The following is a 25,347-nucleotide window of genomic DNA, read 5'->3' as shown; positions in this document are numbered from 1 at the left end:
AAGGTAGAATGCAGGTGGGGAAGCAAGCATAGATAAGAGGTGTTTTAGTCAAGGTGTAGAAAAAAATTCATTAATATGTCAGCTTTAGTAAGGCCAAAAAAAGCGGAAAACAAGTTAAACGATATTGCCATTAAGGATAATATCTTCTGGTCACTCTGTATTTTATTACAGTGGGGGTTGGAACTTTTGGTGTTACAACAGCAAATACATATAGGTATACTAAATCATCACAATACACCAAAATACTTTACTTTTAACAGTGGACAAGTATGTTTTGCTAACCATGTTAGCATCAGCAGATGATTAAAGCCAGTGGCGGATACAGATCGAGGGTGGGCCATGGGGCCCGGGCCCCCCCTAAAACCGGTAAGTTGGGTTAAATATTAGCCTTTTGGGTTAAAAATTACACCCTAAAAGGCATATTTTACATTATTTTTGATTTGGGGCCCCCCTAAAATAAATTTCTGTATCCGCCCCCGATTAAAGCTGATTTTTAATCATCTAAAACTAAACAGAAAACTGAATTTTAATCATCTGCTGCGTCCAGTGTTAAAATGTTTTGGTGTATTGTGGTGTAAGTAAAAAAAAACATACGATTAAGCTATGTACACGCAAATTCCGATAATTATAATTGGAAAATTGAGAATTGACAAGGCTGCGTTTTGAATATCGGTATCGCAAAACCTTTTTATTGTCTTGTAATATCTGCTTGGCATTTATTTTGAATAATTTTACCTTGAATTTAAATAGTTTCAAGAAAATAGCTCCACTGATATAGTGGGTTTTTCTCATTAATACTGCTTTGCAATATCTACTCATTCCTTTAAGGAGTCAAAAATCAAGGAAAATCTTTGAAAAAGATCGCTTTAGTTTAAAATAAAACATCAAGAAATTTGGATAACGTACTTTTATTACTTATATACTTGTAATTATCATTCTATACAAGTTTGTATTTGATCTGATCGGTACTATAAGTAATTTTATTATTGCACAACTATATAGAATATATCCAGAATTAACAAAAAAAATGCATATTAGGTACTAGATTCTAATAAAAACTATATGTCAGCTGATCAGTTCAAGGTTCCCTCCGATCCCACGCATGTCGGTATGGCGTTGGACCATTTTCCATTCTTGAGGCACTTGAGCATAGCTGCCCCCCTCAACTGCAGCCCCTCCTCGCAAGTGAAGGTGATATTTTCGCCGATCTTGTAGTAGAACTTCACCGAAGACATCCTGCCACTGATGGTGGTACCAGGATAAGAACAGGCTTGCAAACCTTTTTAAAAATAAACATTTAGTAAAAAATTCTGCTTCTTCTATATCACTACTTACATTTTGGCATTTTGCCACTCCACCTCGAATTCTCCTGACAAGCAATGATGGGTTGTCCTTCCATCATGTAATCCGGGTTACAGCTGATTTGCACTACGTCCCCTGCCTTGTAAGGTCCCTGTCCCCCCTGCACGTATCCATTTTCAGGGGCCTCTGGTTCAGGGCATCTCACTTCATCACAAGTTGGGAAGGGACTAGCCCAGTCCCCACTAGCTTGGCACACTGTCTCGGGGGGACCACGTAAACCGTAGCCTGGATCGCAGGAGAAGACTGCTCTGCCTCCTACTTCCCTGGAGACTACAAGGACTTTAAGGTGGGAGCCTGGACTGGGACCAACATCACCGCATTCTACGCCTATATGGGTTAAAATGAAGGAAAAGTTTTTAATTCAATGAAAATGATATTTTTTCTAACTTACTCTCACAAACAGGGAACGGTGCACTCCAATTTCCCGAAGGTAAACAAACGATTTCCGTAGCTCCAATCAGCGAGTTTCCATTAACACAGTAGAACTTCACCAAGGAATTCATCTTGGTACTTTGGGTACTCGGGGTCAAGCCTCTTCTTTGCGGTATAGCCGGGCAATGAATGGCAGCAACCACTATTTGAACTGCATGCGAGTACCTGGCTGGTGTAACGCAAGTAAACAGTCCAGAATCGTCTTTGGCTGCGTGGAAAATGCTTAAACGGTACTCCAACTGGGAGTCTCTTCCTATATCCGTCGTCCAGCCTTCCGGGTACTTCCTGTAATCATGACTGACCGTCCATTTCGGTACTCCGAAGCGTCGAATCCACAGACACTCCATGTGAAGGATTGTACCTGGATACACTATTAGTTTTCCGTCGTTTGACTGAGCTATCGGTCCCAATTGATGTCTGAATAAGATTGTGGGTGGTTTCTCCATGGAATAGTCGTTCTCTTGGTTCAAACCGAAACAGGAAGGTTTGGGACCGTCCCATTCGCCGCCCATGCAACGTCTTCTGTTTGGACCTGAAGATTTAACAGGTAAATTTTCCAATTTATAATGCATGACGTTGATACTCACCAACCATTGCATATTTCCCGATGTCTATACACCTGGAAACCAATACAGCTCCAGCTGGAAACTCAATAACAGCTTCTTTAATCTGTTGGTCGTTGTAAAAAGATATAACGTTGGGTTCCTGGTTCCTGAAGACGCAGGTACTGTTACCCATGACTGTTTGGTGGTGCATCAGTTCATCTACATCTGTAACAGAGTTAAAGGTGATACAGAAGAATATAATGTGTGCTTGGTGATTTTACCGCAGCTCAGAGATCTTCCTATCCAACTGCCATCTTCGCAGACTATCTTCCATGTTGTTTTCTCACCCATAATACTCTCTATGCAGTTGAAAGTGACTTCACTACCATCTGGAAAGCTATTTTCGTCATCTATCAGCTGTTCTCCATTGCGATAGACCAGGGAACCTCTTACTCTGTTATTAAAATAGAATAAAATAAAAACACTCGCAATCAGATATTTTACTTACTTTGCCGGAGGACCACAAGCTTTTCCATTAGAACTTCCATACTCAATAACAGTGATATCACCTCCTTTTACTATATCCTTCCCTCCAATATAGTGCGTTTCTGGGATTCCCTGTACTTCAGGACCACAATTAGGACTCTTGGGGTGTAATTCTCCTAAAAGACACTCAACTGTTTGCGCAGTTCCTGGACCTTGATCATCGTCGCACTGAAATGTAACTGAAGAACCGTTGGCTATGGTGAGTCCTGCCCTGTATCCTGAAGTGTACTGTCCTAAGGGAATGCGTGGAAGGATACAAGGCGCTGGGAAGCATTCTGGAAAAGTCGTTACAGCCCATTCACCATGCCAACACCTCATATTTGATGATCCTTCAACATTATAACCTTCCTCGCAGCTAAATTCGACTACATGACCGTTTGGTACTTCACTAGTGAGGTTTAGAGGTGTTTCCAGATCGCTGGTACTGATATTGTCGCTCTTATGGAACCTGTACACTCCGAAAGGCGTTTCTGGGACGTAACAGGGTATGATTCTGCATTCTGGCTTAACTGGCTTCCATTTTCCTCGGACGCATTTTGCTGTACGATTTTCAGCCATATTTAAAACGTATCCTTTACCACAGGCAAGTCGTACGGTGGTACCAGCTCCAAAGGTAGCGTTCGGATCTTTTCCTTGTTTTACTACCTCGACGTTGACGAAGGGTTCGTCTTGTAGGGCTTCGCAAGGTCCGCTGCGGGTTTTGTTATGTAATTTCGGTTTTTTGGTTGGCGTGGCTGGACTGTCTGGATTTGGGAGGTCTTCGTCGACCATGTTGTCTCTGCCTTTGTTGCCACGTCTATGTATATAATAGATTAACAAAAAATTAATTAATTCTGACTGTAATAAAATCTACTCACCTAACACTATGTTGAGAACCTGAACTCTTGTGTATCGAACCGACAGCTCTACTTGAACCACCCCCTTTCAAAGCCCGCTTTCTTCTAAACAAATTCGGTCTTTTATGATCGAAAATCTTTATAAACCTCTTCAAAAGCTCGACAGTATCGTAGTTTCTGGGTTTTCTGCTGTGCGGTACAAACCATTCTTTTTTATAAACGATTTCCGCATTGTCATCATCAATTTCGTCTAATATAGGTGATGGAATAACATATTCCACTTCTGGTAAGCTTCTTTTTTGTCTGTTTTTATACGAATTCAAATCATGTAGGGGGAGTAGTTCATGGAAGAAGTTATGAACTCTGCGTTTATCGTTTCTTTGATAGATATGTTGATGGTTCCTGATGAAGGCTCTTTTTAGTTTTTCTACTACGATAGAGCGTCTTCTTCTGTTCCATCTGAACCTCGGATGTTGTCCAGGGAGACACTTTGGGAGCTCTCCAGGACTCCATCTTCCTCCAACGCAAGTTGCTCCGGGTGGGCCTTCACTCAGAACAAACCCTTTTTCACAATCGTACATAATTTGTTTGTTATTCGCTACTTTCTTTACGTAAGGCCTGTAATCGTATAACCCCATGTTCCCTACAAGTAGGATCTTCCCATTTTCCACTATCCCAGGGTAGGGACAAAATACCTCTTCGCATTTCGGTACTGCACCAGTCCAGTTTCCGAAAGAACACTCCACGAAAATTGGTCCTTTTAACTGGTACCCGTCCTTGCATCTAAACTTGGCTCTCATACCGTGCTTCATCTCAGGGGCTGAGACCATTCCATGCCTCGGTGCTTTGGGTAAACTCTGGCATCTGGCAGGCTCGCATCGAGGCATCTGAGTCCAGGTACCGTTATTGCAACTAACATGAGCTAAGGTGGAGATAAATTCGTATTTTGCTTCGCACTCAACTGCCAGTACTTCTCCATGAACTACTACTGCAGATGTGGGGGCTGTATCGTTGCGAGATAGAAGAATAACTCTGCCTTTTGTTATGTGAGGTACCACGCAAGGTGCGAGGCATTTCGGGAGTGCGTAGCGCCATTTTCCATCAATTTGGCATACTGTGGAGGAGTTGCCTTCAAGAAGCATACCTTCGTGGCATCGGAAGATGATGGAAGCTCCAAGACCGGTACCTGCTTCTATATTTTCTAACCATCCGTTCCACAAACGACCTGGATGACCACAGTTGATTTCTAGAAATATAGAATTCGGAAAAATATCATAATTATAATGTTCCCTATCTTCTTCATACCTTTACAAACAGGTTGACTCCCACTCCACTTTCTGTCAGCTCCACATCTCCTGGTACTCTCCCCCACCAAGGTGTAGCCGTACTTGCACTCGTACCGTACCACCGAGTTGTAACTGCAGGACGTGTAGATGGCCTTGCCGTGTCTCGGGTTTTCCGGAGGTGAGCACTGGACAGCTGTGACCACTACGCAGCACCGACCAGTTTAGCAAGGATACCACTCATCACACACAAAACACCAAAATAACAGAGTACCAGAGAAATATAGAGAAAGTATAACGACCTTCAGTAATAGATTAAAGTATTTACAATTGTACATTTTACAAACTCTATATCTCTGGATAATACTTACGAACACAAGTGGGCAGTTCTTTAGGTGTCCAGGTACCATCGCTTTGACAGTTGCGTTCGGCACGACCTACCAGTTCGTACCCTTCGGCGCAATGGTACGTTATCCTGCAACCGAAGGTGTAACATTCCCCTGCGTGCCAGCCATGGGATATATCTGTTGGAGCTCCACAAGATCTAGCTAGAAAAATTATTAAACATTTTATAATTTAATATTATAAATAGGAAAATCCAGTCTTACGTTCACATGAAATATCTGGCCCATACCATGAGGCTTGCCCATCGATTGCCAAGCATTTTGCTCGGGGAAACCCATTGGTGACGTAGCCGGTGTGGCAGTAGTACTGCAAAGTGGAGTCTAAATCGAAGGTGGCTTGTTCTGGAAGGGCATTGTGTCTGGCATGGTCAATAGAAGGAGGGGACAAACAATAAACTACGTAGAAAATATACAGTTAATTCAAAATAACGGATATATTTTTTATCGGACTTACTATTCTGCTTGCAGGCTGGTGCTTGTCCGGCCCACTGTCCATCAGCCTGACAGGTACGACTTTGGAGCCCCACAACGTGGTATCCGTGCTCGCAAGAGTAAGATGTCCTCGCACCAAACAGTTTCCCACTGGCTGTAACAGTTCCAAAAGCAATCTCTTCTGGTTCTGGACATTCACGGTCCGGTTTAATGCAAGACATGCCACATGCTCCGTCGCACAAGCATTTCTTCTTTTTGCTCTTGCAGTCTTCGTCGGAAGAGCATTTTCTCAAGCATTTCTGGCCCTAGAATATAATGGTTTATTTAAAATTCCTCTACAACTAGTTTTTTTTTAAATAGTATCTATTATAAATAAAATATCCAATAATTATTACCAAAAGAGTTGCTTGTTCTTCATCTCTGGGGCACAACGTAGATGGAGAGTTTCTAGGGTTCTTGTAGATTTTATTTCCTTCATCTTCGATTTCTGAAGACTCTTCTTCTTCATCCCAATCTTCGTCATCTTCATTTGGGGTAGGCAAAGTCGAATTTCCAAGCACTAATTAAAATATAATAATTTAGGTAATATAAATTTCATATATTTTGAGATTATCTCATTTTTTATTAAAATAATCTATTAAAAAGAAGTTAGTCCTAATTATGTACCTCAAGTGCATGCTTAAGATGCATATTTATGCATCTCTGCATCAAAAGACTTACCTTTGCAGATGAGCAGTGCAGCGATCAAAAGCCACAACGTCACACTTCTATTTAGTTTTTTAATCATGTTTTTTGTCCACTTAAACGGTTATATCACGTATATGTCACATCATAAAAGTGCTGAAATAGTCACAGTTACATTTTGTAGCTTTTTTGCAGCTCAAGAAATGCCGGAACAAAACAAACGGGTTAAAAGTGGATCTAGTAGGCGTGGGGCGTTTGTACGACGACGCGCGGCGTCTATTACTGAATCTCCGCGTCGGGAAAAGGATGCTGGGCCAGTGGCGTACAGCGCAAAGGGATTTTTTCGAAAAATAAACGAAAAATGTCATAAGACTTCTAATGACGGCAGCATATTCTGCAGATAAATATAAGTAAAAAACTTTGTATAAAGGTATGTTCTAAAATGCTTAGTTTCGGAGATACAGGGTATAGAAGTTTCATTTTTATTTCGATTTTTTCCAAATAATTTCTGATGTAACGTCAATATTTAGATGAAAATTGGTGTCTGGAAGGTTTTTGACATGAGAAATTTGATTTTGATGTCAATATGACTCCTACACGTAGAGGGCGCCACCTATATATTTTTTCACTGGTTTTATAATTTATTTTTATTAATCATCAATTTTCCTTCAAAAAAAATGATACTTAAAACAGTTTCTGTTGAACTTTTGGCACGAAAATATTTCAAATTTATGATTTCACTCAAATAACTATGTAGTACAGGTACAAACGAAAAGTTATTAAACTTCAAACTAGTTAAAAAATATGTAGGTGGCGCCTTCTAAAAGTAGGAGTCATACTGACATCAAAATCAAATTTCTCATGTCAAAAAACTCCCAAATACCAATTTTCATCCAAATATTAACTTTACTTCAGAAATTTTTTTGAAAAAAAAATTGAAATAAAAATGAAACCTACACCCGGTATCTCCGTAATTAAGCATTTCAGGATATACATTTATACGAACTGTTTTACTTATTTTTATGCTGCCGAAGTTTCCGGAATATAGTTCGGATCACCCTGTATATCCTATTAAAAATCCATAGTTATTTAAAGAGATTATTAAATAAAACAACAAGAAGAAATATAAATTTTTATAATTAAACAATAACTAAATAACATTATAAAGTCTTTTTGCTTTATTCAACCTTTGCCAGCTAGTTTCAACTGCCTCTCGATATCTTTGATGTAATTATCAGGAACATTGCTATCTCTGAAACAGACCATTTAAAATTATACAAAACTCCTTTTTTTTACATTATATTTACCTCAATTTCTCAATTTTATTCTTCAGGTAATCTTCTACGCTCTTATCCTTCAAGGCAAATTCCATCCTTTGGGCTTTACCATCTTCGAACCTTTCTTGCTGGTAATTGATCCTCTCTCTTTCTTTTTCGTTGATTTGCTTCAACAACTCCAGCCTGTGTCTCTCCACGGCCTCCTTCTTCTTCTCCAACTTCTCTAACTCTTTTTTGTGTAGCTCATGCTGCACTGAAGCTACTTTCTTGAAATCTTCCTCATCCCTTGCCAGAGCTCTTGCTTGCGTCTTCCTAATATCCTCCACCTGTTTCGCCCTGGCTTCCTCAAGCTCTTTCGCGATTCTGGCTTTGCGAAGGGCGACTTCCTTTTCTTGTTCCCTCCACTCTCTTTCTTTCTCTTCTTGAGCCCTTAGAGCGTTTAGTTCGTCCAGAGCCGCTTGGAGGTCTTGGCTCTTCTCTTGCATCGATCTTAGACGGGCTATTTCTTTTTCTTTGGCTGTCTTAACCAGCAGTTTTTCCTTTTCGATCATATCGTCCCTTTCGGCCTTTTGGCGCATGAATTCTTGCACTCGCAAGTCAGCAATTCGTTGTTCTTCGGCTTTGAGGCGGCGGTATTGTTGGGTTTCTTCGTTGGCTTTCTTGAATTCGTCCCTCATCTTGATCTGGAGTTGTTTACGCTCTTCTTCGCGTTTTTCGTCCTCTTTTTGGAGCTCGATCAGGGCCTTGTTCAGCATTCGGCTTTCTTCCTCGATTTTCTCTGCTTCTAGAAGGCGCTCTAGCTCGTTTTCTTTCATTTGTTGCATCACTTCTTTGACATACCTTGAAGTAATTGCCAAAAGTTAAAATGTTATTGTTCAAAAAGTCGAAAAAAAAACAAATTATACAACATAATATATTTCTATTGCCCTTAACTGACGTCAAAAATGTTAGCTACACGTCACCCACGAAATTAGGTAGGTGTCTAGTTGTTATATGGTCTAATGATTTTTTATCGCAAAAAAACAATCAGGAAGAAGTAAAAATTATGCCTACTATTGGTTGTTTGGAACCGATACCTTTGTTTCCGATATTCCTCTTCTTCCAGCTTTCTTTCTTCTGTTCTTATTTTAATTTGACGTTGCTGTTCCATCATCTTATCTAACCTTTGCTCCTCCTCCTTCAACTGACGCTCAATGAGTTTTTTCTCAGCAATCTGCGCATTTCTAATGGCTCGACACTTGGTGGCCAAAATCATCCCATTGGCTTGCTTAACGCGCTCGTCCTGCTCGATGATCAGTTCCTGGGATCGTTGCAGCAAGTACAAGTTCTTTTTTGCTGCCTCCGATTCGACCGACTCCAGTTTGCTGCCCGTGCCTTTCTTTTGGGGCATCTGGATGCGCAAAAGTTCCTCTTTGCGCGCGGTACTCTCCATCACAGCCCTGTTTTTCTCTTCTTCCGCTTCGTCCAGCATTCGCATGCGGTCTTCTAACGTTAAAACTTTGGCTTTCTGCTTGAGCCTGTCGAATTCCGACTTGGGCAATATTGCCGGCGTGTCTATGGGGTATCTGTTTGGTACTAATAAGCTTCGAGTACCGCAATTCTCGATCGAGAGCACCATTTCCTTGCCCTCGTATGCGGTTTTCGGCTTATAGTGGATGAATTTACCGTTTATCTGGTGATTGCATTGATCTGGACTGATACAGAAGGTTTAATAAGTTTTTTTTTAAATTAAAAATGAATGTTTTATAAACTTACGTGTGATCGCCTGATGCGACTTTGGGTTTTCCGGCCTTACTTTTGAATTTTCCTGTGCCGGACATTGTAAAAAATTATAAAATAATAAATAAAAAGATATATAAAGTCTACGAATAGTTTGAAAGATTGATAAAACTTCTTTTTCCATAGAAACCGCGTTATTTCAAATTTGAGTTTCAAAAAAATTTATTTTACAGATTCCATACTTTAAAATTAAAGGAAAAGAAAACTGTAATATAAATTTACGTCCACACAATTGTAATTGTAAGACGGGAATAAAGAGGAAAGTCTTAACATAGTATTTTTACTATGTTTTAGTTGATTTTTATCAAATTTTACATTTTTTACATGCATTTTACACCGGAGGGTAAAAGCCGTAAAAGTCTCGTCCCTGATATTACGAATAGATTTCAGAACTCTGTAATACCGACACCACTTACTGTGTATTACTGGTTGCCTCACACATTGACAAGCAGAATGGCGGGCTGTTTTCTAACCTCGTTATTCAACTGTTTTTTTGTCAAACTGTTTTTTGTCGTAATCGTTCTCTATGTGTTTTTTGGATAACATTTATTAGTTTATTAAGTTTATTATCAGTTTGTTAATACGTGCGTGATAGTAAGTGTATCGATTACTATATGTATATATTTATATAAAATTTGTTTGCTGTAAATACACAATGAGTAGAAAACGCAAACCATTGTCCAATATCTCTTTGGAGGAGGCTTCTAAGAAGTCTAAGAAAGATGATGATGATCAGGATTCATACTCGGTAAGTTCCTATCAAGAATATCCCGAAATAAAGTGATATAATAATTTGAGTTATTGGTTTCAGAGGAGAGCAGGTACTGTCAATCATATGACTCTGAAGAATTTCATGTGCCACTCACTGCTGGAAGTCGATTTTAGAAGCAACAACGTTTCTTTCGTTATTGGAAGGAACGGTAGTGGCAAAAGCGCGATTCTAACAGCGTTAATTGTCGGTTTAGGTGGCAAAGCAAACTTAACAAGCAGAGGTACCAATGTTAAAGGTATTTATAACTATATTTTAGAGATAACGAGGAGGGGATTTTATAGAGATACATGATTTTCTAGGATTTATAAAAGCAGGAAAGGCCTCTTGTAGTGTAGAAATAGAATTATGCAACGAAGGTCCTATGGCATACAAGCCCAAAGTTTACGGAAAATCTATAAAAATTATCAGGAATTTGACACCTACATCGTCTACCTATCGGATCAAATCTGCTTCGGGTACAGTGGTTATTTTAATTTGTTATAAATAAGTTGTAATTTTATGTGTTTTAAGGGGAAACCATTTCAAACTTGGCAAAAGAAATACAAAACATCACAACAAGTTTAAACATTCAAGTCGATAATCCCGTTTGTGTGCTAACTCAAGATACCTCGAGGAATTTCTTGAGCAGTAACGATCCAAAGAATAAATTCTCTCTGTTTATGAGAGCAACAAAGTTGGAAATGCTGGAATCTGAATTTAAAATTATTTCCAACAATCGAAACAACAGTATCAAGGCTTTAAAAGATAAAAAGAACGTAAGTATGTAAAAGAATCTTTTTTTTTGAAACTGTATTTTTTATTTTTCGTAGAATTTTTCAAATTTAGCCGATGAACTAAACAGGTTAAAACGTAAAATCGATGGGCATCAATCCATTGTGAATTTGAAAGAACAAAAAATAATGCTTCAAACAGAAATGTTATGGGCTGAAGTTAGAGATGCCGAAGAGGAACTGGCACAGGACCAAGAAAAAGTGAATAAAATAGTTAAAAAGATGGAAGATTTCAAGAAAACCACTCAGAATAAGAAACAAGACATCCAGAGCTACGAAGAGAATGTTAGAGAGTATAACCAACAGCATGAACAGCTTAGAAATCAGTTGGATCTTCATAGAAGGACTGAAAACGATAACAAAACTCGCATGGAACAGTTTCAGAACGCTTATAACCGTAAAAGACAGGAAAAACAGAATGTTTCTATTGAAATTGATTCTAGAAATAAAGATGTTCAAACGTTACAAAAAGAAATATCCGAAGCTAATGATAAGTATGTTTTTTAAAGGTGTTTAATTTATTTTTTTAATTGAAAGTCTGCTTTTTTAGTATGACAAAGGTGGAACAACAAAAACAGCAAAGAATGAAGGAATTACAAGACATGCAAGGTAAACTTAGTGGCTTTGATAAGCACTTAGAAACAGCAAGAAATGACTTGTTTCACATTAAAAGTGATTTGGCTAGGAAAAAAGAGGATGAATTGTCTCTAAAAGGGGAAGTTGAACAGTTCAATCATAAAATTGGTAAGTTTTATTTATAATATCACTCTACAATTGTTTAAAAAATATTTACTACCATTTTTAATTTAAAACCTTTTTTTACTATTGTTAATTTAAAAGAAACAAAATTCAAATCACGAATTTGTTAGTTTTTATCGCCCTGTAGCATCTAACTGATAAAATCTTTACATACATACATCTTTTGAAGAAACAAATATGTGTACAAATTTTTGAGTTACAGGGTGTTCAAAGTTAATTTATGAATTTTGGTTCTTTTAATTATTAAAAATAGCAACTTGTTTAATGACACCCTGTACAGAGTGTTCCTTAGTGATACGCTAATATTTAAGGGGGTTAAAAATCTCAACTTTTTAAGTGGCACACCGTATATATTATTTTTTCTATAGATCTAATAGATTTTACAACACCTCTCAACTTTTATTGTTTTAAGTCATATCTATTTTTTGGCGATTTATTTAATTTTTTTTTAAATTCATTATTTATGTCAACTGCAAAAAAAAAAGTTAAAACTATGTACCGGGTGGCCAACTAAAAATGGACGCCGGCTGTATCTCAGAAACTACTTATCGTATAACTTTGGGAAAAAAATTCTAATAAGTAAATCGCTGGAAAATAAGAGAAATCGCTGGAAATTATTTTCGAGTTCGAAAAATGTCCGCTAGGGGGCGCTTCTCTAATAGCCAATCAGAAAACAGGGGTTTTCTCAAAAATATGCAGGTGAACAGGTATTTTCAATATTACTATTGTAATCAACGAAAAATTTGTATTTTTTTGATATAGAGTATTTTGCTCTATCTCATAAAATAAAGTGGTGGGGGACGGTTAAACTTGCTTTTATTAAAATAAGGATAACTCTGATTTGGGTTATGCGATTTAAACATACTAGGGCTCGTTTAAAAGAGCTTTTCTTCCTTAATGATCACCAGTATAAATTTTGTTTCTACAATTTTTTTCGTGGTAGCTAGAGGGCGCTGTTTGACATCATAACATATATTGCGCTTTTGCGTAAAAAAAATTAATAGGAGGCTATATTTCTCTTTGCACAGTTATTATCTTTGCACTTAGTTTATTTTATGAGATAGAGCAAAATACTCTATATCAAAAAAATTACAAATTCCTCGATGATTACAATAGTAATATTGAAAATACCTGTTCACCTGCATATTTTTGAGAAAAACCCTGTTTTCTGATTGGCTATTAGAGAAACGCCCCCTAGCGGGCATTTTTCGAGCTTGAAAATAATTTCCAGCGATTTCTCTCGGTCGATTTACTTATTAGAATTTTTTTCCCAAAGTTATACGATAAATAGTTTCTGAGATACAGCCGGCGTCCATTCTTAGTTGGCCACCCGTACATAGATAAATTAAAAACACTTAAACATTTTATTAATTGGCAAATACACACCGCATTCACCAATTAATAGATTATTTTTTCAAATTTTGCCCTAAACAGCGAGTGAAAAGGGAAGCTTAGAGGCCCTGAGAAAAGGATCGGGCAACGTTCTGATGCTGTACGGCAAGAGCATGCCTCGAGTGTTGCAACTGATCGAACAGAACAAGGCCCGCTTCAAGCAAGTGCCCAAGGGTCCCTTGGGCGCCTACATCAAACTCAAGGACGAAAAATGGGCGGTGGCAGTGGAGGGCTACTTGGGCCAGGCAATGCTCAGAGCTTTCACCGTCGACAACCAGCAAGACAGCAAATTGCTGAGGCAGATATTCTCCACGTGTATGGAAGCGGGCGAACGACAGCCTACTATTATTACCTCGAGGTTTATTCACAAAGTGAGTACGACGTTGTTTTTTTTTTCTATTATACGGAATATTTAACAAAATATCGAATACTGCTAACAGGGTTGGGTAGGTAGAAAATTTTATATTTTCTACCGTATTTTCTACACGTAGAAAATTAATTTTCTACATTTTTTACATGTCCAGACATAGAAAATTAGTTTTGTATGTTGTAAGCCTTTCTTAATCCTTCGTTTTAGCTCATCCCATAAATGTTCTATCGTGTTTAAGTCTGGACTGCATGCTGGCCATTCCATAACCCGAAAACCGACTTCTAAAATGTAATCGTGTACGATTCTTGATGTGTGTGCCCTCGCATTGGCATGCATAAAAGTGAATTCGCTTCCAATGTAGTAGGTACCACATGAACTGCTAAGCTCTCCCCAATATACCTAGCACCAGTTGAACCTCCTCTCCCATGCCGACGGTCGTCCCAACGGATAAAAACTGGGTCGGTTCGCGCAGTCATAGAAATTGTACCCCAGATCATGCATAAACCACCTCCATAAGCAATCCGCTCCTCAATGCAGCATTCTGCGAATCGCTCATCTGGCCACTGGAACACTTTTCTTCTTCGGTCGCTACCATAGAGGCATATCCTGGTCTCATCTGAGAATAAAACACATTCCCATTGTTCTAGTGGCCAATTCAGATGTTCCGTGCAAAAGGCAGGCGTGTTTGACAATGAGCTGGGGTAAGTTTTGGACCAATTACGGCTGTTTTGGGGGTCATGTTACTTTTCTTTAATCTTCGTCTTACTATCCTCTAATAGTCACTCTCCGTGTTTCACGGAGCTCTTGTTGCACCTGAATAGCATTAAGATGCCGATTTCTTAATATTGTTGACGCAATAAAGCGGTCATCACGATCCGTTGTATATCTCTTTCCACCAGTTCCAGGTAGTCTACGAAAGGATCGAGTCTCCTCATATCGTTCACACACTCTTCGAACCGCTCCGCGTGTCATATGCAGTTGCCGAGCAACAGCTCTCTGTTTTAAGTCCATTTTCAATTAAAGTAAAGAATATACCTAGCTAGAAAAAGAATGGACTCTGCCATACTGAAAAATGGTCCTACAGAAGTGGCGCCATCTATTGAGTAGGGCTTGTTTTAAATGGATCGAAGCGCGGGCTTTTTAAATGAGCGTATTTATTGATTTCTACTCTAAAATAATTAAATTTGATTATTAAATCTTATTTTTTACACAAATTCAACAATACTAAGAACAAGTATCGTTGTGACGTGTAAAAAATAAGATTTAACAGTATAATTTATACAATTATTAAATAAAATTAAAGCCAAACATGTGAAATATTATTTATTATAAAGTTTTTATTTATAAGTCAAATATTTAAACATCGTTTATTATAATAAAACAAGACTAACGTAATACGCCCAAAGTTTTCTAAATGGAGTAAATACCGTATGATCGAATAAAAACGGCGTCAGCGATGGCTATGAAATGAAGATCGCTGTCATTTTATATGTGAAATTATATGGGAAATGTCATCGATCGTCATTTCCAAGCCAACTGGACGCCGTTTTTTTTCGATCATACGGTATAAATAGGTACTTAAATGATGGCAAAAATAAAAGACTTACATTATATTTTTAGGGCCACAAACAAAAGGAATTGTCTAATTAAAACACATATAACAAATTGTAGTATAGTTTGAAAAACATTTTGATAATCATTTATTTGATAATATTATGATTGGCGCTATGACAACGACAATATTTTTTGAGAATTTGACAATAATATGACAATGGCCGTTGGAAACTATGGAAACTACAAAAAAATTCTGATTTAACGCCATCTGGCAATAACTAGTAGCAACTTCTTAACCTAAAAATTAATTGCACTACCACCTAGTGGCTAGGGCTGGAACTATTTTATTTGAGATTTCCGTGGAAACGGTGGAACCGCTTTTGCTATTTCACTTTCCGGCCCCGAAATTAAAGCGATTACTTTGACAGCTTTTTTCCGTGATGTATGCATTAAATTGAAACACTAATCAAACAATGAAACACAACAAATCAAACAATAAAAGAACAATGTGCAAATTTCGATTACAAAGTAACAGTAAAGTAGTAATTGCAATATTTGATAAGTTTTTTATTCTTATTGTCACCCATAGACAAACAAATAAAAAGAGACTGACATATCCCATGGTAAAGAGTGGGACCGCGTTCCCGTAGCGCAACTCAGAATAACAATTTTGAAACCAATTAGCAGGACCATGGCAGGACGTACGTCTTTATTGCTATCTTTCTTTATTATGTGTGCTTTATATGAAAAAGTAAGAGATAGGTATAAAACGTATCGTAAGACATTATCGCACATTCTGGCTGGCGGAAAATTTAAATTAGCCATTATTAGTAGTATTCTTTCATTCTGAAACTGAAATTTTTCACTTAACTGATTTATTCCCTATACCACGTAAAGGGAACGTGGTATAGGGAATAAATCAGTGTGAGTGAAAATTTGCAGTTTCTTTCAGAACGAAAGAATACTACTATGATAAGGGAAATTATAAAAAAAGCAAAAATTGTACTGTTTTATTAACATATTTATTTATACATAAAAATAAATAAACTTTTTATAATATAATAACAAAAAATAACAGTTTTTATTCCACCCACCTACCAATTTTAAATGCAGAAGAACTGACTTGCAGGAAACGATCGGCCAATTTTTTTAAAGGGCATTAAAAATCTCATTTTCGAAAAAACTGCCTAATTGCAATAACAAAGTGAATATCCAAGCAAAGAAGACTTTTCGAGAATCATGATCCTGAACCATTTTCAAGTTCAGTTTTAATCCTAAAACAAAAGTAAAATAGGTATATTAATAAAGTTTCTGGTTATTATAAACCAGCTATAAACTACCTACCCAAAAAATGACAAAAAATTAATTGTATTAATTTGTTATGTTGAGAGAGGTTCGAAATATTTTTGACACTACTACTTCTACTTTTTTCTTAATAAGATGATAAATATAACTACTTACTTTTATTTTACCGGGTGTCTTTAACATATCTATCAGAGAAAGGGGGCACCAATACATATAAAAAATAGATGATACTGGTTCCTGCAGCAAATAAAATAACAAATAGTATAACCTAAAATTATAAGTTACAAAATATAAATACCTATATGGACCAAAGGAATTTGTTCCCTATCCATATTCATAAGTCAATAAAATGGAGAGTTTAGAAAAAAGGTAAATCACCAAAAGAAAAATTAACAAACATGACGAATTGTCATGATGTTGTCATCTTGGTTGTCATGATGACGAAAACGAAAGGCGATTGTTCTAATTCCTATTTAGAAATTACGTTTTATATGGCTGCTTCTTTCTCTCTTGTTATATTAGAATGAGATAGTGGGCCCAATAGACGCAATGCGCAGATCAACATAAATAGAACGAAATTTTACGTTCCGAGTTGCGCTACGGGAACGTTGTCCCTCTCTTTACCATTTAATTTGCCAGTCTCTTTTTATTTGTTTGTCTATGATTTATACTCATATTAGAGCATGTTAAATTGTCTTTGAAACAGGTCATATTTTTTTTTCTTGGTCTGATAAATAGATTCTAAAAGACACATTTAAAGTCAAAAGTTTACAGTGGGCCGATTTCTATGCACGCGTGTTTATATGTAGTATTAAAAAAAAGCTTAACTGTTAACTTCCATATTATTTTAAATTGATATTATGTACAACTTGAGGATGTGTGACAGTGACTCTCTGACTGCTAAACAAATATTTTTCCCTGTAGAAACACGATGTGAGGAAAAACCTTGTAAAAGCGCCCAGCGATTGCGCCGTCCTGTACAGCGTGCTGGCCATCGAGGATCCCATCGTGTCCAACTGTATCGTGGATCAGATGAGCGTGGAGAACATCCTGCTGGTTGAGGACAACAGGAGAGCCATCGAGTTGCTGTCTCAGAGGGAGAGAGTGCCTAGGAACTGTGCACAGGCTGTTACGATCGGAGGTGACCGTTATTATCCCGATCCTCACTATAAAACCTACGCGTCCACGTATAAGAGGGCCAGGTTTTTGCAGGTTGACACAGAGGAGCACGCCCAGTAAGTGTATACAGGGTTGTTCACCACATACGACACGGAGTATTGTAGCTAAACGATGAGATTTTTACAAATTGTAAGTTTGGGGTTCGTTGAAGGACTATTAGAGCTACAATTTAAAAATATTTTTACAAGATACAGAGTGTCCCAAATAAATAAAAAATATCAAAGTTGTATTTTTTTTGGAACACCCTGTATATTATTACATTTTTAGTTTCTGCGATTAAAATAACGGTAAATTTGATTAAGGTTTATTATACTTAAACCTTACCGTTTTTGAAATATTTTCAATTTTGTGAAATTGCAGCAAAATTTTTAAAGCTTCATTTCTCCAAGGGTATCAATGTTTTTAATACTAAATATTTAATGAAGTTTATTTATTGATCAGTTATTGTGTCGCAATAATAAAAATAATACTACCTTATACAGAGTGTCTAAAAATTTATTTTAAATAATTATTAGCTTCAAACGGCAATAACTTCTTTAATTTAAATGGAATGCCCTGTATATTTTAGGAGAATCAGATGCACAATTAAATTGTCTATCAAATTGTATTATACCATTTTTTATCTATCCCTTCAAGTTTTCGTAGAAAATGCATTTTCTTATAATTTAGATTTCATTTATCAATATATCTATGGAATATTGACATTTTAGATTGTTTTTAAAGCAACAAATGTACAAAATGTACAGACTAGTAATATTATCGTTTTTAGCAAAACGATAATATTACTATTTTGTATGCAAAAAGAAAACTATTTAAATTTTTATAAAAGAGTATACCATTAATTAAATATAACACCATTATTTCCGCCCATATACTAATTAATTACATACTTAATTGTGTTCGTTAATAAATTATTATAAATAAATGTGGATTTGAGTCAGAAATCAATATAATAATAAGTTATCAAATTAAAGTCTCTGTTGTTATAAATAAGCACTTATTAAAAAATGAAATATCATTTTTAAGGTGTTACTTTTTATCACACTGTCTAATGCCCATACAAAATTCAGTTTTTTAGTATTTGGAGCAATTATTATTAATCAACGCAAACAATCAGTTAATGTAGTTTGAATACTGGAATCATATTAATTGATCCTCTTTAACAAATATTTAAACAGTTTTTTTTATTTTTTAATGAAATAAACTAATTATATCGACAATATTAGTATCTGTACTCTTTAAAAATTTGGTACATCTTTAAAAATAATCTAAAATGTCAATAGTCCATGGGTATATTGATAAATAAGTTCTAAATTACAAGAAAATGCATTTTCTACGAAAACTTGAAGGGATAGGTAAAAAATGGTATAATATAATTTGATAGACAATTAAATTGTGCATCTGATTCTCGTAAAATATACAGGGTATTCCATTTAAATTAAACAAGTTATTGCCGTTTGAAGCTAATAATTATTTAAAAAAATTTTAGACACTCTGTATAAGGTAGTATTATTTTTATTATTGCAACACAATAACTGATCAGTAAATAAACTTCAGTAAATATTTAGTATTAAAAACTTTGATAGCCTTGGAGAAATGAAGCTTTAAAATTTTTACTGCAATTGCACAAAATTGAAAATATTTCAAAAACGGTAAGGTTTAAGTATAATAAACCTTAATCAAATTTACCTTTATTTTAATCGTAGAAACTAAAAATGTAATAATATACAGGGTGTTCCATTTAAAAAATACAACTTTGATATTTTTTACTTATTTGGGACACTCTGTATCTTGTAAAATTATTTTTAAATTGTACCTCTAATAGTCCTTCATCGAACCCAAAACTTACAATTTGTAAAAATCTAATCGTTTAGCTACAATACTCCGTGTCGTATGTGGTGAACAACCCTGTATAAGGATTTACTTAATACTAGCGTGTACCCGTGACTTCATTCGCGTCGAATTAATCATTTGTAATGGTGATGATAAAGCAAAGCAAGAATTTCTGTTCTCATACAAACTGGATAAAATGTTCTCACATTTATGTCAGCATGAGAAAAAACAATATGGCGATATTATTATATAACTTGGTAATATTTGAGGAGTAGTTTCATCTCGTTGGAATTTGACTTTCGAAAAATTTGTTTGCCAAAAATCAGCTTTTTACGTCAAGCAGAATCGTGGTTAATCAATTACAGAACTTTTTGGAACACCCTGTGTGTTTTTTAAAAACATTCAAAATATGTAAAAAAAAACAAAATAAATTATGCGTGTCCAAGCGTTTTCCCGAAAGACTAATCGTTTTTTAAACAAGGTTGGCAAATATCATGATATTTATATAAATATCAAATATCGGATATATATCCGATATATATAAAAAAATTATTAGTAAATTAAAATTTGTTGGAATCAAAATATAACATAATTTTTTTTATCATCATTGCAGATTAATAGAAGAAAATATCACCAACATGACCAACAAAAGACAGGTGATGTGTAACCAACTGAAAGCCCTCCAGAAAGAGATGCAAGGCCAGTACCAACAGCAACAAGAACTCGAGGAGAAAATCAGGAAAGTTAATTTGGCTAAAAGCCGAATCAGTACCAGATACGAAGACTTAAACAATGAGCTAGATCCCGAGGCACACGATGTCACTAATTTGGTAAGACTTCACGTACTAGATTTAAAAAATATGTACTAATCTTTTTGGTACAAAATGTGCTATACAATAATTAATATTATCTTACAGGAAACGGTTCTACAAGAAGTAAATACCATTATAACCACGAAATCAGCCGAGTTAGAATCGATAAACGAAGAATTAAAGGAGATAAAACAGGAGATCGTGGAGGCCAAGGAGCTTTTGCTGCGCTCCAAGAACGACTGCAAGTCGCTGGAGGAACGCACCTGCTCCTTGCTGGAGAAAATCGAGGAGCACAATGCGAAAATACGCCAGATGACAGTGGACAAAGATTATGATCAAAGAAAATTGCAGGACTATCAAAGAAAGGTCAACGAAGGTCAGGAAATTGTCAATGGCAAGGAGAAGAATGCCAGGAAGAAGGCTATCGATGCTTCGAAACTGGGAGAGCGTCCTGCGGAATTGAGGTGAGTTTGTATTGACAGCTATGACGGCGTTTTTTTTTTCTGAGTGTATACAGGGTGGCGCTTTTTGCACAACACGGAGGCTCCAAGGGGAACGACGCGACAGTTTGAATTGAAATGAAATTTTCTGAGCACGTGTAGGTTTATTAAAAGCATTTTTTTAAAATATAAAGAGTCCTACAGAGTGTCTCCAAAAAAAGTTGCACAGCAAAGTTGTGTTTTTGGTAACGGAACACCCTATATATTAATTGGTTTTCGAGATTTAGGAAGAAAATAAAGGTGAGTTTTATTAGAGAAGAATATAACGAAAATGTAAGGTTTTTGACGTATTTAACATTTTCTAAAAATGAAGAATAAATTTTAAATTTCAATAAAAGTTATCTACAGGGTGGTTTGAGCTGTCCTAAAATGCTTAGTTTCTGAGATACACAGAATTAATATTGAACATTGGCCACCTTTAAAAGCAAGATACTCTTTTATTTTAAATGGAACATCCAGTATATTATTAACATATTTAATGGGGAATTTGTATCTCCTCAAAATACTATTAATGTTCTGCCTATTCCTGAAACACGGAATTTTTTAAATAATATAATATACAGTGTGTTCCATTATAAAAACACAACTTTGATGTGTAATTCTTAACGTCGTTCTCCTTGGAGTCTCTGGTTCGTATAGGAGGCTCCAAAGTACTCACCTATGGTATTTTTTAAAATTTAACCACACTTTTTAACAGAACTGTGCCCGAAATCTTCAAGGAAGTGCAAGAAATCTCGAAGACTATCGCTCGCATCGAGACAGAAGCTGATAATATTGACCAGGTGGCCTCGAGGTACAAGGAACTGCACGAAAAATATAACACCGTGTCAAACGTGATGCGAGCCCTCGAAAAAAACCTCGACATCTTGGGCCACTCGGTGGAACAACGTCACAAACACTACAAACTTACGGAAAACTTTTTTATCACGTTCATGAAGCATTCCTTTAAAAAAATCCTAGAGTTTAGGCAGTTTAAAGGGACTATCGACATAGATATGGAGGGAAGGAAGCTGGAGTTGGTGGTGATTCCCCAGCAGGGGTCCCAGGGCCAGGGGACCACCTCGAATTTGTCTGGGGGGGAGAGGTCTTTTTCCACGGTGGCGTTTCTGTACGCCTTGTGGCAGTGTATGGATTTTCCCTTCTATTTTCTGGACGAATTTGATGTGTATATGGTGAGTAAATTTGTTTGTGGGATTTTTGTCCCGTTTTTGTGCGCTTTACAGATTTTCTTGTTTGCAAGTAGAGGCACAAAGATGCGGTTTGTTACTTTTTTATGAATGCTGCTGCCGGCAAGCGAAACCTTAGGTCGGCGTTTACCAAGGATACTATAGAGATAAGGATAGTTCGATTCCTATCTTTCTGCACTGTCAGTTTTTTTACGTCATCTACTGACCGAGTTGAAGTTGGCGCTAAAGATTTTAGACAGTGACAGTTATTTTTGCATTTGACGGACGAGCGCACAGTGCGTTGGAAGATAAATTTAGCGGGACAAAAGCGTTTGGTTAGAAATAAGCCAAAAAATGTGTACTGATAAGAATAAATAGTAGACATTCCAATTGATAAAAAATGCATGAATATTCTTTGTATTTCGATACATTTTTATCAACCAAATTTGGTCGTTTTCTGCTCAGCAAGGCAGAGATCATACGAAAACAAAATATTTACAAATGCTTATACATTTTATTAGAAAGCCAAATTATGTTGAAGATTGCCAAAGGTATGTACTTTTCTACTGTATGTATATTATTTGTTAAAATCCTTCGTGCCTTTGTTCTGCAGATATCAAACTTACACTTTTTTTTCAAATATCGATATATTGAATGATGTAGATCTTTTGAGTTACCAATAGTTACCAACACAGGTAGTCACAGTCACAGGGAGTTCAAGCTTAACAGGTGAATGCCCAAAAAGATTCATTTCAATCGGATAGTATAAAAACAAAACAACTCCATCAAAAGGCACTGAGTTTAAAAAATTGTCTTAGATACTTACTATATATGAATTTACAGTTACCGAGTGTTAAAATTAAAATTAAAATATCTATCTTATTTATTATTTTCAAAATAAAATATATTTTTTTAAAATAAATTATAGAGGGTGTCACAAGATTACAAATTAATTAAAAAAAACGTAAAAAAAACGTATAAATGTAAACGTTGTTGTAACGTTGTGTCGACGTTGAACTAGTACTACAACAAAGTAAACGCTTCTGCGACGTCGAATAAACGTTGTCTTGTAACCTATTTTGCTTAAGCGATCTTTAAGTGATTCGGACAACGTAGTTACAATGTTGGGCAATAAAGAGTTTTCCGACGTCACTTTCAGGACCTATTCCAACGTTATGCAAACGTCGCCTGTTTTACTAATTCCAACGTTGTTTAGATTTCCTTATTCTTACGTTGGTAGGACGTCGAGCCACTACCTTTTTGTAACTGTATTGAACCATAACCTTAAATCTTAAATTTTCACGTCATTGTTCTGTTCAGTCAGACAGTTCAGTACTGTTTTTGTTTTTATAAAAAACTTAATTAAAATGGGACATAAGAAAGGCACATATAAAACTAAATTTAAATATACATCGACATATTACCGATACTTTATCCACTCTCTCGTTTGTTTAGGATATAGAGGGCGGCACAAGCTAGACTCTAGGATGACTAAATTAGGCAATCTTGCGACTAGTATACTACCTGTTAAGGCTGAACTGCGACTTTATTAGTCCAGTATGGGACTACTCGAACTACTCCATCTTAATATCCAAAACAACAAAGTGAAAGCCGCCATATTGTTGAATAAGAAAATGTTTCGTTCCTGAAATAGCAATTTCTGCTTTTTGATTACATTAACTTGAAATATTTGACCCAAAACAACACGCGGAAACAATTTTTTCGAAATTATTCTCATTTTACTAAAAAAAAATTCAAGAAATTTTTCTTGAATTCTTGAAAACTTCTTTAATTTTAAGGCCCATTAGTATTTTTCAAAATAGAAACAATACATTTATCAATAAAGTTGTTTGCGTTTAACTTTTTTGCCTTGGGTAACGAGTTACAGAGAGTCGGTTAAAGTGTTTCAATAATTATGATCTTCAAACATCCTCCACACTTAAATACTTACGATACTTATGATAAAACGCGACTTAGACGCCATATTATTATAGTTTTGTATTTCTCTGAATTAGGATTTTAAACAACGTTGCAGTTTGTACTAAATTAGGCTGCTAGCCAACGTCGGTATCCAACGTCGTTTCTCTCGGTTAACCCAAAAATTATTCTCCAAACTAGTGCAGACTAGGGTTGGCACGAGGTTGTGCCGACGTTGCGCCCCGACGTTTGGTCGCGAGATACAACGTAAGTCCCGACGTCCAAATGCTGCTTGGGTTGACTAATTAGTTATTAGACTAATATCATAGAAACTGCCTACTCATAAACGAGAAAACCTGTAAAACAAACAAAAATGGGACTCTCTGTAAGAAGGTTCACTATAGTAGTAGTTTTTTTTTTATTTTAGGACAAACTAAATCGCACGAAAGTGATCGACATTCTTATGCATCACGCGCGGTCCAAGCCCGACTTGCAGTTCGTCTTTTTGACACCCCAAGATATTTCGTTTGTTACCAGGGAGGCGGCAATTCTACGCCTTCAAGACCCAGAACGCTATACCCAATGATTCCGAAGGTTCCTTAAATCACACGTAGGTTCGCATTTACCTTTTCTAAGGTTTATTTGTCTTTTTATTCTCGATTTCTGAGCTTTGTTTCGTACAGGAATCGAAGAAAGTTAAAACAAGTCACGAAAATATTCTGTGAATTGTTGTGTCGTTATTTCGTGAAAATACATAAAATAAAAGTCTATTTTTCTGTTAATATGGTTTTGTTATTGTTATTTTAGGCTCTTGTTGTTATTAATCAAGGGTAACTTTAAAATAATTGGTAGATGTAGTAAAGAATTTATTAATACTAATCGTTTCTCTACTAGTTCTATTGGTTTTCTCTAGAATGTAATATTTGTTTCATTAAATATATTATTTTAAACAGAAATTCCAATGTTCTCGTCTGTAAAACTGTATTTTATCTAAATTCCTTTAATTTAAAATTTTCTTATAGCCCGCGAAGCTGATTACAGCGCCAATCTGTTATTGCAGTGTGCGTCGTAACTAAGTTAGTACGTGGCGCCATCTGTTGGGTAGGAGTTATAATAGTAGATTTATTCAATAAATTATCCACTAGCGTCATCTGCTAATAAGTAGTTAAACTACGTTTAAATTATATCTAGATTTCTGTAAAATTTATCAGTTGTGACATCTAGATGCTAGTAACCGTATTACAGTCTGTCTTTAAAGAAATCTACTTTTTTCAGGTCCCAAACAGTGTTTGATCAGAGCCATCTATTATGTAAATATTGTACTTTTCGTGATTTTAACCTAAGAAAATTTAAATTTTCGCTCCCGTTTATGTTTTTATTTTGAAAAATCTATTAATAATGTTAAATAGTTATATTCCCAGTGAGAATTATTTGTTTT

General features: G+C 36.0%; 3 protein-coding genes across 3 annotated transcripts; 1 reads left to right on the top strand and 2 right to left on the bottom strand.

The window, feature by feature from the left end:
- Positions 1-898: 898 nt before the first annotated feature.
- On the bottom strand, positions 899-6,811 carry LOC115880296. Its single transcript, XM_030897480.1, has 13 exons — positions 6,561-6,811; positions 6,236-6,399; positions 5,863-6,145; positions 5,613-5,804; positions 5,376-5,552; positions 5,027-5,209; positions 3,743-4,967; positions 2,848-3,681; positions 2,621-2,793; positions 2,382-2,564; positions 1,754-2,326; positions 1,336-1,689; positions 899-1,279 (listed from the first exon to the last, which is right to left on the bottom strand). The coding sequence occupies exons 1-13, from the start codon at positions 6,625-6,627 to the stop codon at positions 1,074-1,076; spliced, it is 4,614 nt and encodes a 1,537-aa protein (XP_030753340.1). The 5' UTR covers positions 6,628-6,811; the 3' UTR covers positions 899-1,073.
- An 833-nt stretch (positions 6,812-7,644) lies between these two features.
- On the bottom strand, positions 7,645-9,719 carry LOC115880333 (cilia- and flagella-associated protein 45-like). The gene is made up of 4 exons (XM_030897536.1): positions 9,557-9,719; positions 8,878-9,495; positions 7,832-8,641; positions 7,645-7,776 (listed from the first exon to the last, which is right to left on the bottom strand). The coding sequence occupies exons 1-4, from the start codon at positions 9,619-9,621 to the stop codon at positions 7,707-7,709; spliced, it is 1,563 nt and encodes a 520-aa protein (XP_030753396.1). The 5' UTR covers positions 9,622-9,719; the 3' UTR covers positions 7,645-7,706.
- Positions 9,720-10,028: 309 nt separating this feature from the next.
- On the top strand, positions 10,029-24,691 carry LOC115880301 (structural maintenance of chromosomes protein 6). Its single transcript, XM_030897484.1, has 12 exons — positions 10,029-10,328; positions 10,392-10,587; positions 10,652-10,807; positions 10,863-11,107; positions 11,162-11,616; positions 11,673-11,866; positions 13,316-13,644; positions 17,427-17,737; positions 20,128-20,344; positions 20,432-20,790; positions 21,524-21,998; positions 24,337-24,691. The coding sequence occupies exons 1-12, from the start codon at positions 10,236-10,238 to the stop codon at positions 24,493-24,495; spliced, it is 3,189 nt and encodes a 1,062-aa protein (XP_030753344.1). The 5' UTR covers positions 10,029-10,235; the 3' UTR covers positions 24,496-24,691.
- The last annotated feature ends 656 nt before the right edge of the window (positions 24,692-25,347 follow it).

Source organism: Sitophilus oryzae, unplaced genomic scaffold (genome assembly GCF_002938485.1).
Source record: "Sitophilus oryzae breed Bouriz unplaced genomic scaffold, Soryzae_2.0 scaffold_1621_pilon_pilon, whole genome shotgun sequence".
NCBI classification, from domain to species: domain Eukaryota; kingdom Metazoa; phylum Arthropoda; class Insecta; order Coleoptera; family Curculionidae; genus Sitophilus; species Sitophilus oryzae.
This window is presented reverse-complemented; position numbering and strand designations above follow the sequence as displayed.